The sequence below is a fragment of the Emiliania huxleyi genome (genome assembly GCF_000372725.1).
Source record: "Emiliania huxleyi CCMP1516 chromosome Unknown EMIHUscaffold_142, whole genome shotgun sequence".
NCBI lineage: Eukaryota > Haptophyta > Isochrysidales > Noelaerhabdaceae > Emiliania > Emiliania huxleyi.
The window spans coordinates 57,505-70,711 of record NW_005201176.1 but is presented as its reverse complement, the minus strand read 5'-3'; the positions used below and the strand labels follow the sequence as shown (position 1 = coordinate 70,711).

The 13,207-nt window shown below is 65.6% G+C and overlaps 3 protein-coding genes across 3 annotated transcripts in view; 1 reads left to right on the top strand and 2 right to left on the bottom strand.

Moving 5' to 3' along the window:
- The first annotated feature begins 420 nt into the window (after positions 1 to 420).
- Positions 421 to 3,683, top strand: EMIHUDRAFT_455390 (hypothetical protein). Its single transcript, XM_005787425.1, has 6 exons — positions 421 to 1,092; positions 1,478 to 1,746; positions 1,819 to 2,005; positions 2,086 to 2,292; positions 2,502 to 2,585; positions 2,697 to 3,683. Exons 1-6 carry the CDS (start codon positions 442 to 444, stop codon positions 3,321 to 3,323), a joined length of 2,025 nt encoding a protein of 674 aa, XP_005787482.1. The 5' UTR covers positions 421 to 441; the 3' UTR covers positions 3,324 to 3,683.
- Positions 3,684 to 9,017: 5,334 nt separating this feature from the next.
- Positions 9,018 to 9,424, bottom strand: EMIHUDRAFT_227800 (hypothetical protein; the record flags this gene model as incomplete). Its single annotated transcript, XM_005787424.1, has 3 exons — positions 9,018 to 9,200; positions 9,269 to 9,330; positions 9,400 to 9,424. 3 exons carry the CDS (start codon positions 9,422 to 9,424, stop codon positions 9,018 to 9,020), a joined length of 270 nt encoding a protein of 89 aa, XP_005787481.1.
- A 1,995-nt stretch (positions 9,425 to 11,419) lies between these two features.
- Positions 11,420 to 13,207, bottom strand: part of EMIHUDRAFT_227798 (hypothetical protein) — a gene marked incomplete at both ends in the record, with an annotated part of 3,134 nt that continues 1,346 nt past the window's right edge. The window contains 5 exons of the mRNA XM_005787423.1: positions 11,420 to 11,767; positions 11,994 to 12,037; positions 12,277 to 12,488; positions 12,600 to 12,646; positions 13,004 to 13,085. Coding sequence (XP_005787480.1) covers positions 11,420 to 11,767; positions 11,994 to 12,037; positions 12,277 to 12,488; positions 12,600 to 12,646; positions 13,004 to 13,085 — 733 coding nt within the window. The remainder of the gene's footprint in view (positions 11,768 to 11,993; positions 12,038 to 12,276; positions 12,489 to 12,599; positions 12,647 to 13,003; positions 13,086 to 13,207) is intronic.

Sequence of the window (13,207 nt, the reverse complement as noted above, 5' to 3'; positions counted from 1 at the left end):
GGAGGGGAGGACGAGAGGTGGAGGGGGAGGGGGAGGGGTACGGGGGGAGCGGCATGGATGAAGGGGGAGAGGAAGAGCAAGGGCGAGAGAGGGCAAGGGACCGGGCGCTGGCATACCAGGGGGGGCAGGGTGGTGGGCGGCGACCGCCGCATACCGTCCTATGGTGGGGACTATCGCTACGCCAGGGAGGGAAGATAAGGACGTTGACGTGCAGCTGCTGCCGTTCGAGTCGTTCGGCGGGTTCGGGAATGGGGTCCGTGAGGTCCTCCGGAAGGCGGCGGACGTGCCATTGAGAATCGCGTCGGTAGCTGGAAGGGACTCGGGCTCGGGGAGCGGGACGCTCTTAGAAAACAGTGGATCGGGGCATCAACCTCGAGGCCTCGAGACCCTAAAACAGCTGAAGTTGCACCGTCCAATAAGCGGGGAAGGAGCTCCTCACATATGGTCGAGCTCGCCCACGCCACGCCCAGCGGACGACTATCAGGGCGCGTGTTGAGTTCGGCAGCCAAAGGCGAGCCGTGCGTCGCCGCGTACGGCTCCTTCACCTACAAGTGGCGGCGCTCGCCGCTGCAGGCGCCCGGCGAGACGAGGCGGGCGAGCACGCTCCGGCTGCGCGAGTCCTTACAGAGCGGCGACCGCATCGACTTGGAGTACTATCAGCCCGCAGCGCGGCACTACGCCTGGGCGCGGTACGCCAAGCACAGCCGCGACTGGCGGCTCCACCTCCAGCTATTCCTCGAGGACTGGCAGTCGTCGCTCGGCGCCTTCCTCTTCTCGCTGGCGGCGACGCTGGCCATCTTTGCGCAGGTGGTGATGATGCTGCTCGAGACAAACTCATTCGGGCTGCGCAGCCTGGACGACTGTGCGCTCTGGCTGACCGGCTGGGCTCTAACGGGCGCCTTCACCGTCGAGCTGATCTTGCGGACCATCTCAAAGCGGTCTGTGGGCGAGATGTGCCTCTCTGCGTACTGGTGGGTTGACGTGGTGTCGGTCGTGCCCGACTATGTCGTGCTGACGCTCGACCTCGCCGCGGGCAGCTCACATGTCAACCAGTGCGCCAACCATCTTGGGGACTCGGACAACGTGCTGCAGGTTGCGACAGACAGACAGACAGACAGAGAGAGAGAGAGAGAGAGGGAGGGAGGGAGGGAGGGAGGGAGGGAGGGAGGGAGGGAGGGAGGGAGGGAGGGAGGGAGGGAGGGAGGGAGGGAGCGAGGGAGGGAGGGAGCGAGCGAGCGAGCGAGCGAGCGAGCGAGCGAGCGAGCGAGCGAGAGAGAGAGAGAGAGAGAGAGAGAGAGAGAGAGAGAGAGAGAGAGAGAGAGAGAGAGAGAGAGAGAGAGAGAGAGAGAGAGAGAGAGCCGAGAGAGGAATGCGCCGTGGTGGCGAGAGACCACGCCGCCGCCACCACCACCATCCCCACCGCTCCACCGCCACCACCGCCACGCCGCCGCCGCCGCCACCACCACCCCCACTGCAGGTCCTGAGCGAGGTGCTGCGCTGCTTCCGCGTGGTCCGGATCCTCAAGATTGCGAGGCTCAACCCCGACACCACGGTCATCTTCCGCGCGATCTCGCTCTCCATGCGCGCGCTGCTCGTGCCTCTCACATTCCTGCTCATCGGCGCCTTCTTCTTCGGCGCCGTCATCTACTATCTCGAGCGGATCGAGCTGGTCGTCGTCCCGGCCAACGACAACCGGACGGCGCCGGCGGGCGAGACGCCCTTCAACGACCTCGGCGAGGCGATCTGGTGCATTGTCGTCACCGACGCCGGCCGTCTGTGGTGTGAACAGCGTCTCCTCACGGATGCGGGTGTGAGCAGGTGCATGATCGTCACCTTCACGACGGTGGGTTACGGCGACGTCTCGCCCGAGAGCCACCTCGGCAAGGTTGTCTGCTCGCTGGCCATCATCACGGGCATCATCCTGCTCGCGATGCCGCTCGCCATCGTCGGCAACAACTTCTCGATGGCCTGGGAGGAGCGCGAGATGATGCAGTTCGTGCTGCAGGTGCAGCGGCGAGACTACCCCTAGAGCGCACCCGAGACCACCGAGCAACGGACGAATGTACCCGAGCTGGCCTGCTGCAGGTGCAGCGCAAGTGCATCGACCGCAACATCTCGCTCGCGGGCATTCAGGTGCTGTTCGAGGAGGCGGACACGCACGGCTCGGGCTACCTCGACTACCTCGAGTTCCGCCGCTTTTGCGAGGACCTCGGCCTGGATCACTCACCCTCTGAGGCGAGCGAGGCTGGCCTCACGCACACTGGCCCCGATCTCCGCCGCTCTCGACCCGACGTCGCATTCGCCCTCTCGCCTCCACCGCCCCTCTCGCCTCCACCGCCCCTCTCGCCTCCACCTCCCCTCTCGCCTCCACCGCCCCTCTCGCCCCCACCGCCCCTCTCGCCTCCACCTCCCCTCTCGCCTCCACCGCCCCTCTCGCCCCCACCGCCCCTCACCTCCACTGTCCCTCGCAGGCACGCCGCCTCTTCCGCCTGCTCGATGAGAGCCGCTCGGGCGGCATCACCTTCTTCGAGTACTGCCACCATATCTTCCCCGACCTCGACGTCGAGTGGCTCGCGGAGCACGGCGTGCTCAGCCTCGGCGCCGCCGGCAGCCGCGCGCCGCCCACCGGCAGCCGCCTCGCCACGCCGGAGCGGCGCCGCCTGCGCTCGTCGGACCGCGAATTCCACCGGGAGCAGATCCGGTGGAACGACAAGGCAGAACTGCGGCACTCGGGACGGAGCGCCGCCGGCGGTCTCGGCCCTCCGGCGGCGCACAAGCGGTGCATCGGCGTCTTCAAGCAGGCCTCGCGCTCCGAGGCGCTCGCGCCCGGCCGGCTGCTGGTCCGGGCCCCGCCGCGTGCGAGCCAGACCACGCCGTGCCTTCCAAGGATACCTCCGACCCCCGCCGCGCCCGCCGTCACGGTGGTGCGCTCCAGCACCTTCAGCTCGCTGCACGGCGCCCCGGCGCCGACGCATTCGACGGTGAGCGCCATCTCGGAGACTGCAGAGGAGGGGGCGGCACAGCCGCCCGTGCGAGGCGAGGCGCTGTCGAGGGTCGCCGCTGCCGCGGCGCTCGACCCGCCGCCATTGCGACCCTCGTCCTCGGATGGCGACGTGATGGCGCTGCTCGCACAGGTCAGGGAGAGCCAGGCCTGCCTCGCGCGGGGCGTGGCGCTGCTCGAGGCGCGACTCGCGGCGCAGCCGGCCGAGGGGCCCCGCGCGAGCAGCGCGTGCTCCTTTCACTGCTCGGGCGCGAGCCGCAGCGACAGCGAGGAGGAGCTGCTCCACTTTGCTGCCACTATCGAGGCACGCGGCGGGAGCTGACACTTTCGTGACAGTGCGCCGGGAGAGCGGGCGACTCTGGTGCGGGTGTGCGTGTGCACTCTCGTTTTCTGGGTTCGAGGCGCTGGGCTCGCATCGATGGAGGTCTGCAGCTTCTTCGGGCGCACCCGCGCAGAGGCGCTCGAGCGTCGAGGTGGAGATCGCGCGCCGGTCGCTGGGACACGTGTTGCACTGCAGTGTGCATCTCTCGCCTCTGCCCACCACGCGACTAGGCGCGTGTGGTTGCTGGGAGAGACGGCCCCGGCCTGGCGTGGGTTGTTTGCATGGGCAGAAAAGAAGCAAAACGCAGTGCACACACACCACGCAATTTTGTGCATTTTAAGTTGCATTCCTTGATCTCTAGTCACCGAGGATTGAGTCATGCACACAGTGAGCTGGATCCTGCTGAGACACCTCGCGCGTGGCACACTCGGGTCACGTGCTGTCGTGCACTAGTGCCACACGCAGCATCGGTGGTCCGGATCGTGAGCCGGTCCCCCACCCAAAGCCTTCACGCACAGCCTTTCTTCTTTCTGCCTTGCGCTGCTTTCACCTGCCTGCCTGCCTCGCGTCGACGCAGTCGCGCAGCTCGCCGAGCGTGCGGCAGCCCACGCCTCCGCAGGCCCAGTAGTCCGCACGCGAAAAACCTTTCTCATCGCCAACTCAAGGAACAGAGAGAGCACGAACCATTACCAGTCTGCCACTCACTCTGCGGCCGCTGCATCGATGATCTCCCCCGCTCGTTGTGATTCGGGATACACAGCCTGTACGTTCGAGTCGAACCGCGAGAAGGCAAAGTGAGTCGCGTGCGCCGTTGCAACCTCGTAAGCTGAGGCCTCGCCCTCGATGGCCCCTTCGGCCATAGCCGAGGTCGTAAAGTCGCCCGCGTCAGGATAGTGATCGACGGAGCCGTTGCGTGGTTCCCGATGGGCGAAGGACTGCCCGATGATGCCGTGCGGAGAATAGCGGGCTGCCGCGTCGCCCTTCGCATTGATCTCCAGGTCCAAGCGGTGGTGCGGGCCGTAGAGACGGTTGTACACGTGGTTTCCAAGCGCGGTGAAGGTCCAATTTCCGACCTCAAACGTGGCGCTAGACATCCGCACCTCCATCTCGAGCTCCTCGCACTTGCGAAAGCCGCCCCGCCCCAGCTTGAAGGCGTGGCCGCCACAAGTGCCGCTCACTATTCGCCACCCCCAGTTGTCGCGATTCAGCTCGGAGGCCCAGAAGGAAGCGTTTGCCCACTTGCGCTTGTAGCCGCCGAGCCACACCAAACTCCCGCGCGGGCCGGGTTGAAGCCCCAGGCTTATGTCGACGCCACCGGCGAGGGGAGCGAGCCGAAGAGCTGGGGCCGAATTGGCGCTGTGAACGTCGTTTTGAACCGATGTTTCGGCGACACGTCGCACCTACGTGGCGGGCCGCCAGGGGCCAGCAGAAGGGCGCCCCCGCGCGGATGCCGACGAGGATATCACGGTGCGCTCGCCCTCCCTCACTGGTGTGTTCATTGGGGGGGTTTATATAACAAACACGGTACAGGATCGAGGTGTACGCTGCTGAAGCAGTGCACCTACATAGTGCGGGACCTGGGGCAGCAACCAACAACCCCAGGATGGGGACGGGGTGCTGCTCAACCGGCGGCAACCAGCAGCGTTCACAGCACAGTGCGGAACAGGGGTTGCAACCTGGTAAAGAACCCGCTCGCAGATGCGGACAGCAAAAAAGAAAAACACCAGACTGCACGCGAGAAAGAAAGGCACACAAGGCGCAGGCGACGGCTTCCTGCCAGGCGAAATTCTTCAACGGGCGGGAGGTGCGGGTGAACGTGAGGCGGAATGGGACCGTTATACAGTGTACCGGAGGATGAGCAGCGCGAGCGCGCGCGACGTGCTCAGTGAACGCTGAATGCGTACTTGTACACCTTGATCGAGGTCAGCTTGCCACGCCGCCAGCGCAGCCGCAACGGGCGGGCGCCGCCGATGCAAAAGACGCTGCGCTTGTCAGTCTGAAACTCTCCATCCGCCCAGGCCAAGTAATTGTCCAGATCCTCGAATGGGATGCGGATGAAAGCCTCTGCGCGGCGGCTGTACTCGTCCTTGAGCGCAGCACCGTCATAGTTGTTGCGGAGGATGACCTTCTTGCTCGCCCACTCAGGGATTGTGGTCATGTAAACGCCGTCGCCCATTTTCGCATCTCCATCCTGCTCGAGGCTCGGCAGGATTTCGCCAGACTTCAAGATCTTCCTGAGGCTCTCATTGTCGGTATAGTGGTAAACAAACTTGGGTTCTTTGCCGTACCTCGTCTTGGCATATGCAAACGGGTTCTTCACCTCGTTCTGCAGCTGCGAGAAGCACGGCTGACCCGAGCGGACGTATTTATCCAAGTCGCGGATGAGATCGCCGTCTCGAGTGAAGAGGCCCTTGTAGCCCGGCAGGTAGGAGGCTGGCAGCGCAGCGAATAGCCACGTTGCGAGCATTCCGTCGATGGCACAACTCTCTGTGCGGTTGTTGGAAAAATGTGAGAAGAAGAAAAGCGTGCGTCCGCAGGTGTTTCGAAACTGCGGAAATGTGTGTCGCAAAAAATAACGCACGAAGCCGGGGTGAAATTCTTTTCTTCGCGATGTCTGCCCCGCCGCGCCGCTCGCGCCGCCTCGCCTCCGCCTCCACCGCCGCTCCCTCGCCAGACACGCCGCCGCCCACCCGCCTCCTCGACCTCCCCACGGAGCTCCTCGTCCGCGCCCTCTCTCACTTCTACAGCCCCGTCGACATCGCTCGCGTCGCGGCCGTCTCGCTTCTCTTCCACGCCTCGCTTGCGGTGGAGGGAATCCGCCTTTGGGCGCAAGAGCGCGGCTACGAGCTGCCTGCGCAGCCAGAGGGCGAGAGCTGCGCCGTGCGGTGGCTGTGCTTCGCTGCGCTGCTGTGCGAGTCCAACCCGCCCGCGAGGCTGGCGGCAGGCGCACGGCACAGCATCTTCATCGACGGCGAGGGGCGGCTCTCGTCGTGCGGCAATGGAGGATGGCGCCGCTTGTCAGCGGAGGACGAGGAGGGCGAGGAGGACGAGGAGGACGAAGAGGTGGAGCTGCCAGGCCCTCTCGGCCACGGCGATCCAGGCCTTCTCGGCCACGGCGAGGGCGTGCTGCAGCTGAAGACGCCAACCCGTCTCCCGTCGCTCCTCGGAGGCGAGCGCGCGGTTGGTGTGGCGACGTCAGGACTTTTCAGCCTCGCTCTCTCCGCGGACGGCGCCCTTTGGTCTTGGGGCTGCGGCTGGCAGGGCCAGCTGGGACACGGCGACGAGGAGCACCAGTGGCAGCCGAAGAAGATCGAGGCCTTTGCTGGGCGGCGCGTCGTCGCTGTGTCGGCTGGAGGCGTGCACAGCCTCGCCATCACCGCCGACGGCAGCGTCTGCAGCTGGGGCGATGCAGACTCGGGCGAGTTGGGCCACGGCGACACGCAGAACCATCTGCTGCCCAAGAAGATCGAGGCCTTTGCTGGGCGGCGTGTCGTCGCTGTCTCGGCTGGAGGTCAGCACAGCCTCGCCCTCACCGCTGACGGCGCCGCTTGGAGCTGGGGCTGGGGAGCCTTTGGCAAGCTGGGCCACGGCGACGAGCAGCACCAGCTGCTGCCCAAGAAGATCGAGGCCTTCGCTGATCAGCGGGCCGTCGCCGTGTCGGCGGGAGCAGACCATAGCATCGCCCTCACCGCCGACGGCAGCGTCTGGAGCTGGGGCTGGGGACCCTATGGCCAGCTGGGCCACGGCGACGAGCAGTACCAGCTGCTGCCGAAGAAGGTCGAGGCCTTCGCTGGCCAGCGCGTCGTGGCTGTGTCGGCTGGAGATCGCCACAGCATGGCAATCACCGCCGATGGCGCCGTCTGGAGCTGGGGCATGGGGCGTTGTGGCCAGCTGGGCCACGGCAATCAGCTGAACCAGTCGCTGCCGAAGAAGGTGGAGGCATTTGCGGGGCGGCGCGTCGCGGCTGTATCGGCAGGGGAAGTCCACAGCCTCGCCCTCACCGCCGATGGCGCTGTGTGGAGCTGTGGCGAGGGCGAAGACGCCCGCCTAGGCCACGGAGAGGACCTGTTGAACCAGCTGCTGCCGAAGAAGATCGAGGTGTGGTCGCGGGAGTGAGAAGGGGGGGGGGGGGTTGAAGTCCAGCTGACAGGTCGAGGACGATCGACGCACGACGGACATTTGAAGCATGTCGCACGAGATCTGAGTGTTCTTTCCCGTTTCCGCTGAAGCCAGTTCTGAAGCTTCGCTCGCGCCACGGTGTGCAGAGCACAGTTTTAATAATGTTCATTGTTTCGGAAGGAGCGCTTTGAGTTCACTTTTGCCCCCCCCCCCCCCTCCCCCCCTGCCTTAGGGGACCCCTAGGCTTAAAAGGGTGGGCCCTGGGGCGCCTGCGGCTTAAACGGCTTAAAACCGGCCTAGGCCGGTTTTAAGAGCTGCTGGGCCGCCAATTCCTCAAACGGTCTTAAACGCTTAAACGGTGCGGGAGGTCGATGGTCCGGGAGGCTCCCGGTAGACACGCCGGAGGCCGGGAAGCTGGCTACAGTCAGCTAGCACGCGTCCCCTATGCGAGTATGGCTCCTGCCAGTGCACCAGACTCTTACAGATGTGTCTTCACACTTCAGAGGCGGGTTTGTGCCTAATAACGGCAGTATTGGAGAAAACGGCGCGAAACCCAGCGACGCATGCCGGCGAGGCCGATTTTCTTAAACGGTCTTAAACGAGGGACCCCCCGTGCCTGCAATCTCTTGAGCCCCCAAACCTCCTCGTTTCTTTTAAAAGGTCTTCAAAAAATCCGGCCCTCAGAACCCTAGGGGTCCCCTAAGCCCCCTGCGGACATTGATTCAAGCCGCCGATGACCGCCTGGCAGGAGAGAGAGAGAGAGAGAGAGAGAGAGAGAGAGAGAGAGAGAGAGAGAGAGAGAGAGAGACTTTACTGACCGCACTCTCTGTATGTGCGTCTGTCTCCACCATAGCTTGACCGTTCTACTTTCTTATTTTCTTGCGCCACCTTTGGTCCTCCTCTCTCCCCCTCCCAGCCGCCTCGGCGCGCCCGAGCAGCGCGCTTGCGCGGGCTCGCGGCATGTGGATCACCGTCGCGTGTCGCGTCAGGTCTGGCACGTGAAGTCCCTCCTCTGTTCGCCATGGCCCGTGCCTATGCTCACAGAGACCGCGACGTTAGTCAGGCGCTGTTCACGGCACCCGTCGCACTCCCATGGTTTGTGCATGCTCGGCGCCAAGAGCACGCCATAGCGGCCGTCCTCGTACATGTCGTGGTAGATGTAGAAGCAGCCGCCCCACTCAACCTATTTCGCAACACGTCGCTTTGCACCGGCCAAGAGGTGAAGCAGCAGCCACCACAGTCCGCACCAAGCTCGGCCCCTCGGTGGGCACCGGCACCAGCGCACTGAGGTTGCCAATCGTCCGGTATCTGCGCAGCGCAAGCAAACGCGGTCAATATCCACATTATACGCTCGCATTTAGTCCGCCTGAGAACTCGCGGATTGCCACCAGCAGAGGGAAACAGAGATACATGCGGGGGAGCGCTACACTCGGGGCGAGGGCACGCACGGCCCGGTCATGTCGCTGGCCTCGGCCGTGTAGAGCGAGACGGCGTCGCCCACCTTTGCGCGGTACGCCATATAGTATCGCCCTATCACGCCGGGATGCCATGAAGAGGCGCCCTCCCCTCCTTTGCTCAACACTCCATGCGGTGGTGGCCCTCGCTGCGAAGGACGGTGGCGTCGATGGTTGAGTAGCCAGAGTCAAAGAGGAGCCGTGCCGGCGTGAAGCTCTCAAAGTCGGCGGTAAGGGTATAGTAGATGCGCTTGGGCGTCTGCCAGTAGGACTGACTCGCGTTTCGGTACGCCTTCTGCCGCTCCTGTTCGAACAGAGGGCAGCTGTGAGCTGAACGCACCACCCCCTCCAACACCCGAGGGCGAGACGCACCTTCTTCTCGTCTGCTGTTAGCCGCCCCTTTGTCGGCTCCAGATTCGACCATTCGATGCTGCCTTTTCACACCGGGAGGCTTCAAGAGACGCTGCTCAGCGCCCGCCACACCCCTGGCGCTTCCAAGCGACCCGTGCTCGAGCTCCAGAAGATCATGGTCTGTCCTGTTAACGGTGGAGCGTCTGTGAAGGTGCTCTTAGGAAGCTGGAGACGAGGTCTCACCGCTATCAGGGTCGAAGACGGCTTCGGGCGCCCACGTGACGATCGGGTCGGCCAGCCCGCGCGTCACCTCGATGGCGCGCTGCGCGCTCCAATGGACGAGATCGTCGGAGGTTGCAAATCCGATCGTCGTCGCCGCCCATCCCGTCGTCCAGAGCAGCACAAACCGGTCGCTGGGCGGGTGGTACAGCAGAAAAGGATCTCGCATCAGGCCCTTGGGACACCACTGTTCACCGAGCGGGGAAACGCTATCATCCTCGCCGTCGCCGCCGTCGCCACCACCCGCCCCGCTGCTCGACTTGGACGCAGTCGAGGACGCCGTGGTGGCATCGCTGTCTCGCAGCCTTGAGGAGGGAGGAGTGAGCATCACTCTCCAGCAGACGACGATGGAGGACCTCGGCGGCCGCTCAGCGCGGGCGACCATCGTGCAGGACGGAGCCGTCGCGCCGACCGCGGAGCAAATATGCGGCGCGGCCCTCATGCCGCTCTTCCTCGAGGTTCTGGCGGACGAGCTCGGCATGGCGGTCAATTTTGCTGCGAAGCCTGCGGTGACCATTGTCATCGAGGAGGAGGCGCCGAGGGTAGCCGCGGAGATCCCGCCATTTTGAGCCAAGGTGAGGAAACAAAGATAAACGTTTCCACACACACAAAGTGTGAATGGGGCACATGTACATGTCTTATACGATATCGTGTGAAGTTGCGTGTGTTTAAATCGAGCAGATCAACGGTACATGTGTATCGCGCGCCTTGCATGGACACCAAGACAATGACCGCTTAGCAAGCCATCTCCCGTGGAATCGTGAAAAATACTAGGAAAGAAAAGATAGAAGACTTTTCGCGCGCCGTCGTCTGCGCCTTGCGTGCCGTGTGAATCGTGCGTGTGCGAGCCCGATCCTTGTAAAAGCCCCCGGAAAATTCTTTTTTGAGAGCGCCTTCGTTGTTAATAATAATACAGACGGACACCGACGGTTATCTGCTGTAGCCGCATGACACGCACACACTCACACCGCACGTGTCTGCTGGAGGCAGCCACAGCCTCGCCATCACCGCCGACGGAGCTGTGTCTGGAGCTGGGGCAGTGGAGACGACGGCCGGTTGGGCCACGGCGACACGCAGCTACAGCTGCTGCCGAAGAAGGTCGAGGCCTTTGCTGGCCGGAGTGTCATCGCCGTGTCGGCTGGAGACTCCCACAGCCTCGCCATCACCGCCGACGGCGCCGTCTGGAGCTGGGGTCAGGGAGGCTTGGGCGCGCTGGGCCACGGCAGTCTGCAGAACCAGCTGCTGCTCAGGAAGATCGAGGCTTTTGATGGCCAGCGCGTCGTCGCTGTGTCGGCTGGAGGTCAGCACAGCCTCGCCCTCGCCGCCAACGGCGCCGTCTGGAGCTGGGGCTTTGGAACCTTTGGCATGCTGGGCCACGGCGACGAGCAACTGCAGCAGCTGCCGTGAAGAAGATCGAGGCCTTGGCGGGGCAGCGCGTCGTCGCTGTGTCGGCTGGGTGGCAGCGTAGCCTCGCCCTTTCCGCCGACAGCACCGTCTTCACGTGGGGCAAGGGCGAGAGCAGCTGCCTAGGCCACGGAGAGGACCTGTCCAACCAGCTGCTGCCCAAGAAGATCGAGGCGTGGGCGCCGGGGCCGAGTGATAGAAGCGCGAAAGGGCGCCAGGCTCTGTGTAAAGCCGTATTGCCGTCCTATTTGCCACCCCTGCGAACGTGAACCCGCGGGAGGTGGAGGTTTATGAGATCTCGGGTCCCGCATGTGCGTGTGACCGGTGTGCGTGTACCCCTCCGGCGCTCGCAGGTGCCTGACATTGTCACCGACACACACTGATCTTAAAGAAAAGATACAAGTCACGGCTCACCCTTAGAGCCGTACGCACAAAAGAATCCTGAGATCCCTAGATCAACAGATCGCGCACAAAAAGGCACCCACCGACTCACTGGCGCCGCCGCTGATCCTCGTCGAGCCGGGCGGAGCTGTCACCTCGCGCAATCGCCCACGTCGACGGAAAAGCGCGCACAGACCGCATGGCGGAGCGCACCCTCGCGAGCGCGGCGGGCGTGCGGGGCAGCAGCTGCGGCGCAAAGACGAGCGCGAGGAGGGTGCCGATCGAGCAGTCGACGAGCCGCGCGAGGAGCAGCAGCTCGACCTGCACGCCCGAGGGGGGGCGCGCCGCCTCGCCCCTGGAGCGGACAAGGCCCTCCACCTCGATCGAGAAAGCGAGCAAGGCCGATGCCAGCGCCGCGAGCAGGAGCGACGACAGCCGGAGGCGGTGGCGGTGAAGCTGGTCACAGAGCGGCTCGTCGCAATCGCTGCACTCACCGCCGTCGCCCCCGCCGCCGCCGCCGCCGCCGCCGCCGCCGCCGCCGCCGCCGCCGCCGGTGCCTTCTATCTCCGCCTCAAAGTGGGAGTCGCCACGCAGCAGCGGCATGCCCAACGCCCGGGTTGGCGACGAGGCGGCGGCGGGCACGGGCACGGTGTGGCCGAGCCGCGCTGTGGGGCGGAGGAACTTTGGCGGGGCAGCGGCGGTAGGTTGAGCGGTCGCTCGCGGCGCCTGCAGCGGCGCCAAAACGTCGGCCGTCGAGGGCGTCGTCGAGACCGCCGCCGCGCGCACGGCCCCCTCGGCGCCCGGCGCCCCGACCTCAGGCGCAGCCGCGCAAGGAGACGAGGTGCGGCAGCCGCCCCCTGCGGCGTCGCCACGGCTGGCCACTCCGCCGCTGCCGTCGCCACGAGGCGCCGTGGCAGCGGCGATCCCCTCCGACATCCCCCCCTCTGGCAGATCCGAGGGCGGACCTGCGGCGGCCGGCGTCGGGGCGAGGCGCATGAGGCCGAGGGAGAGGATGATGGCCAGCGCGTAGAGCACGTTGAGCGAGGCGTGGACCAGCACCTTCACCCGCGGCGTCGGCCGGCACGCGAAGCTCATCATCAGCTGTACGCGCTGCGGGTCGACGGCGCCCGCCACCTCGGCCAGGGCGGGGAGCAGCGCCGCCAGCCCGATCCCGAGCCTCCGCGATCGCTGCTGCCCGGCGGCCGTCGAGCGGCTCGACCTAATTAATAGTTGACTACTCATTAACTATTAATTAACTATTCATTAGGCGGCCGTCGAGCGGCTCGACCGGTCGGGGCACGACTGCTGCGCCATCAAGACGGCGAGCGCCGCCGCCTGGCCGCGGAGGAAGAAGAGGCACCAGTCGACGAGGCCGTTGAGCAGAAGCTCGCCCGTCGCAACCGGCGGCGCGGCGGCGGCGGCGGAGGAGGAGGAGGGCGTGGCGCACGAGCCCCAAATCTGCTCCGCCAGAACGGCCGCGGCGAGGCAGCCGCAAGTGCTCGCCATGAGCCCGAGCCAGCGTGCCGTGCCGGCGCCGAGCGAGGCGAGGCGGCGGCCGCCGTGTGCGAGCCGCGCGACGGCGAAGGCCGAGGCGGCGGCGGAGGCGGCAGCTGCGCCGAGGGCGACGTGGCGGAGGAGGGCGCAGCTGTGAAGGCTCGCAGCCGAGGCGGCGGAGGCGGCGGGGAGCTCGACCGCCACCGTCGAGACGAGGAGGAGAGGGACCGAGACGACGAGGCCGAGCAGCTGGATGGCGGCGAGCGCATCGGGCGGGTGCCTGAGGGGCGGCAACGGGGGGGCGCCGGGTAGGAGGGGGCAGGGCCGGCGGCGACTCCGGCGTGGTGTGTGGGGTGTTGGGTGGGGCCGGGGGCCCCCACCCCTATATGGGGGGGCTCTTCC

What these genes read in the sequence shown, in the direction of transcription:
- EMIHUDRAFT_455390 (XM_005787425.1), top strand. Translation starts at nt 442, where the DNA reads ATGGTCGAGCTCGCCCACGCCACGCCCAGCGGACGACTATCAGGGCGC. An exon ending in ACTCGGACAACGTGCTGCAG is followed by an intron (nt 1,093 to 1,477) that starts GTTGCGACAGAC and finishes CCCCCACTGCAG; the next exon opens with GTCCTGAGCGAGGTGCTGCG. An exon ending in GACCTCGGCGAGGCGATCTG is followed by an intron (nt 1,747 to 1,818) that starts GTGCATTGTCGT and finishes GGGTGTGAGCAG; the next exon opens with GTGCATGATCGTCACCTTCA.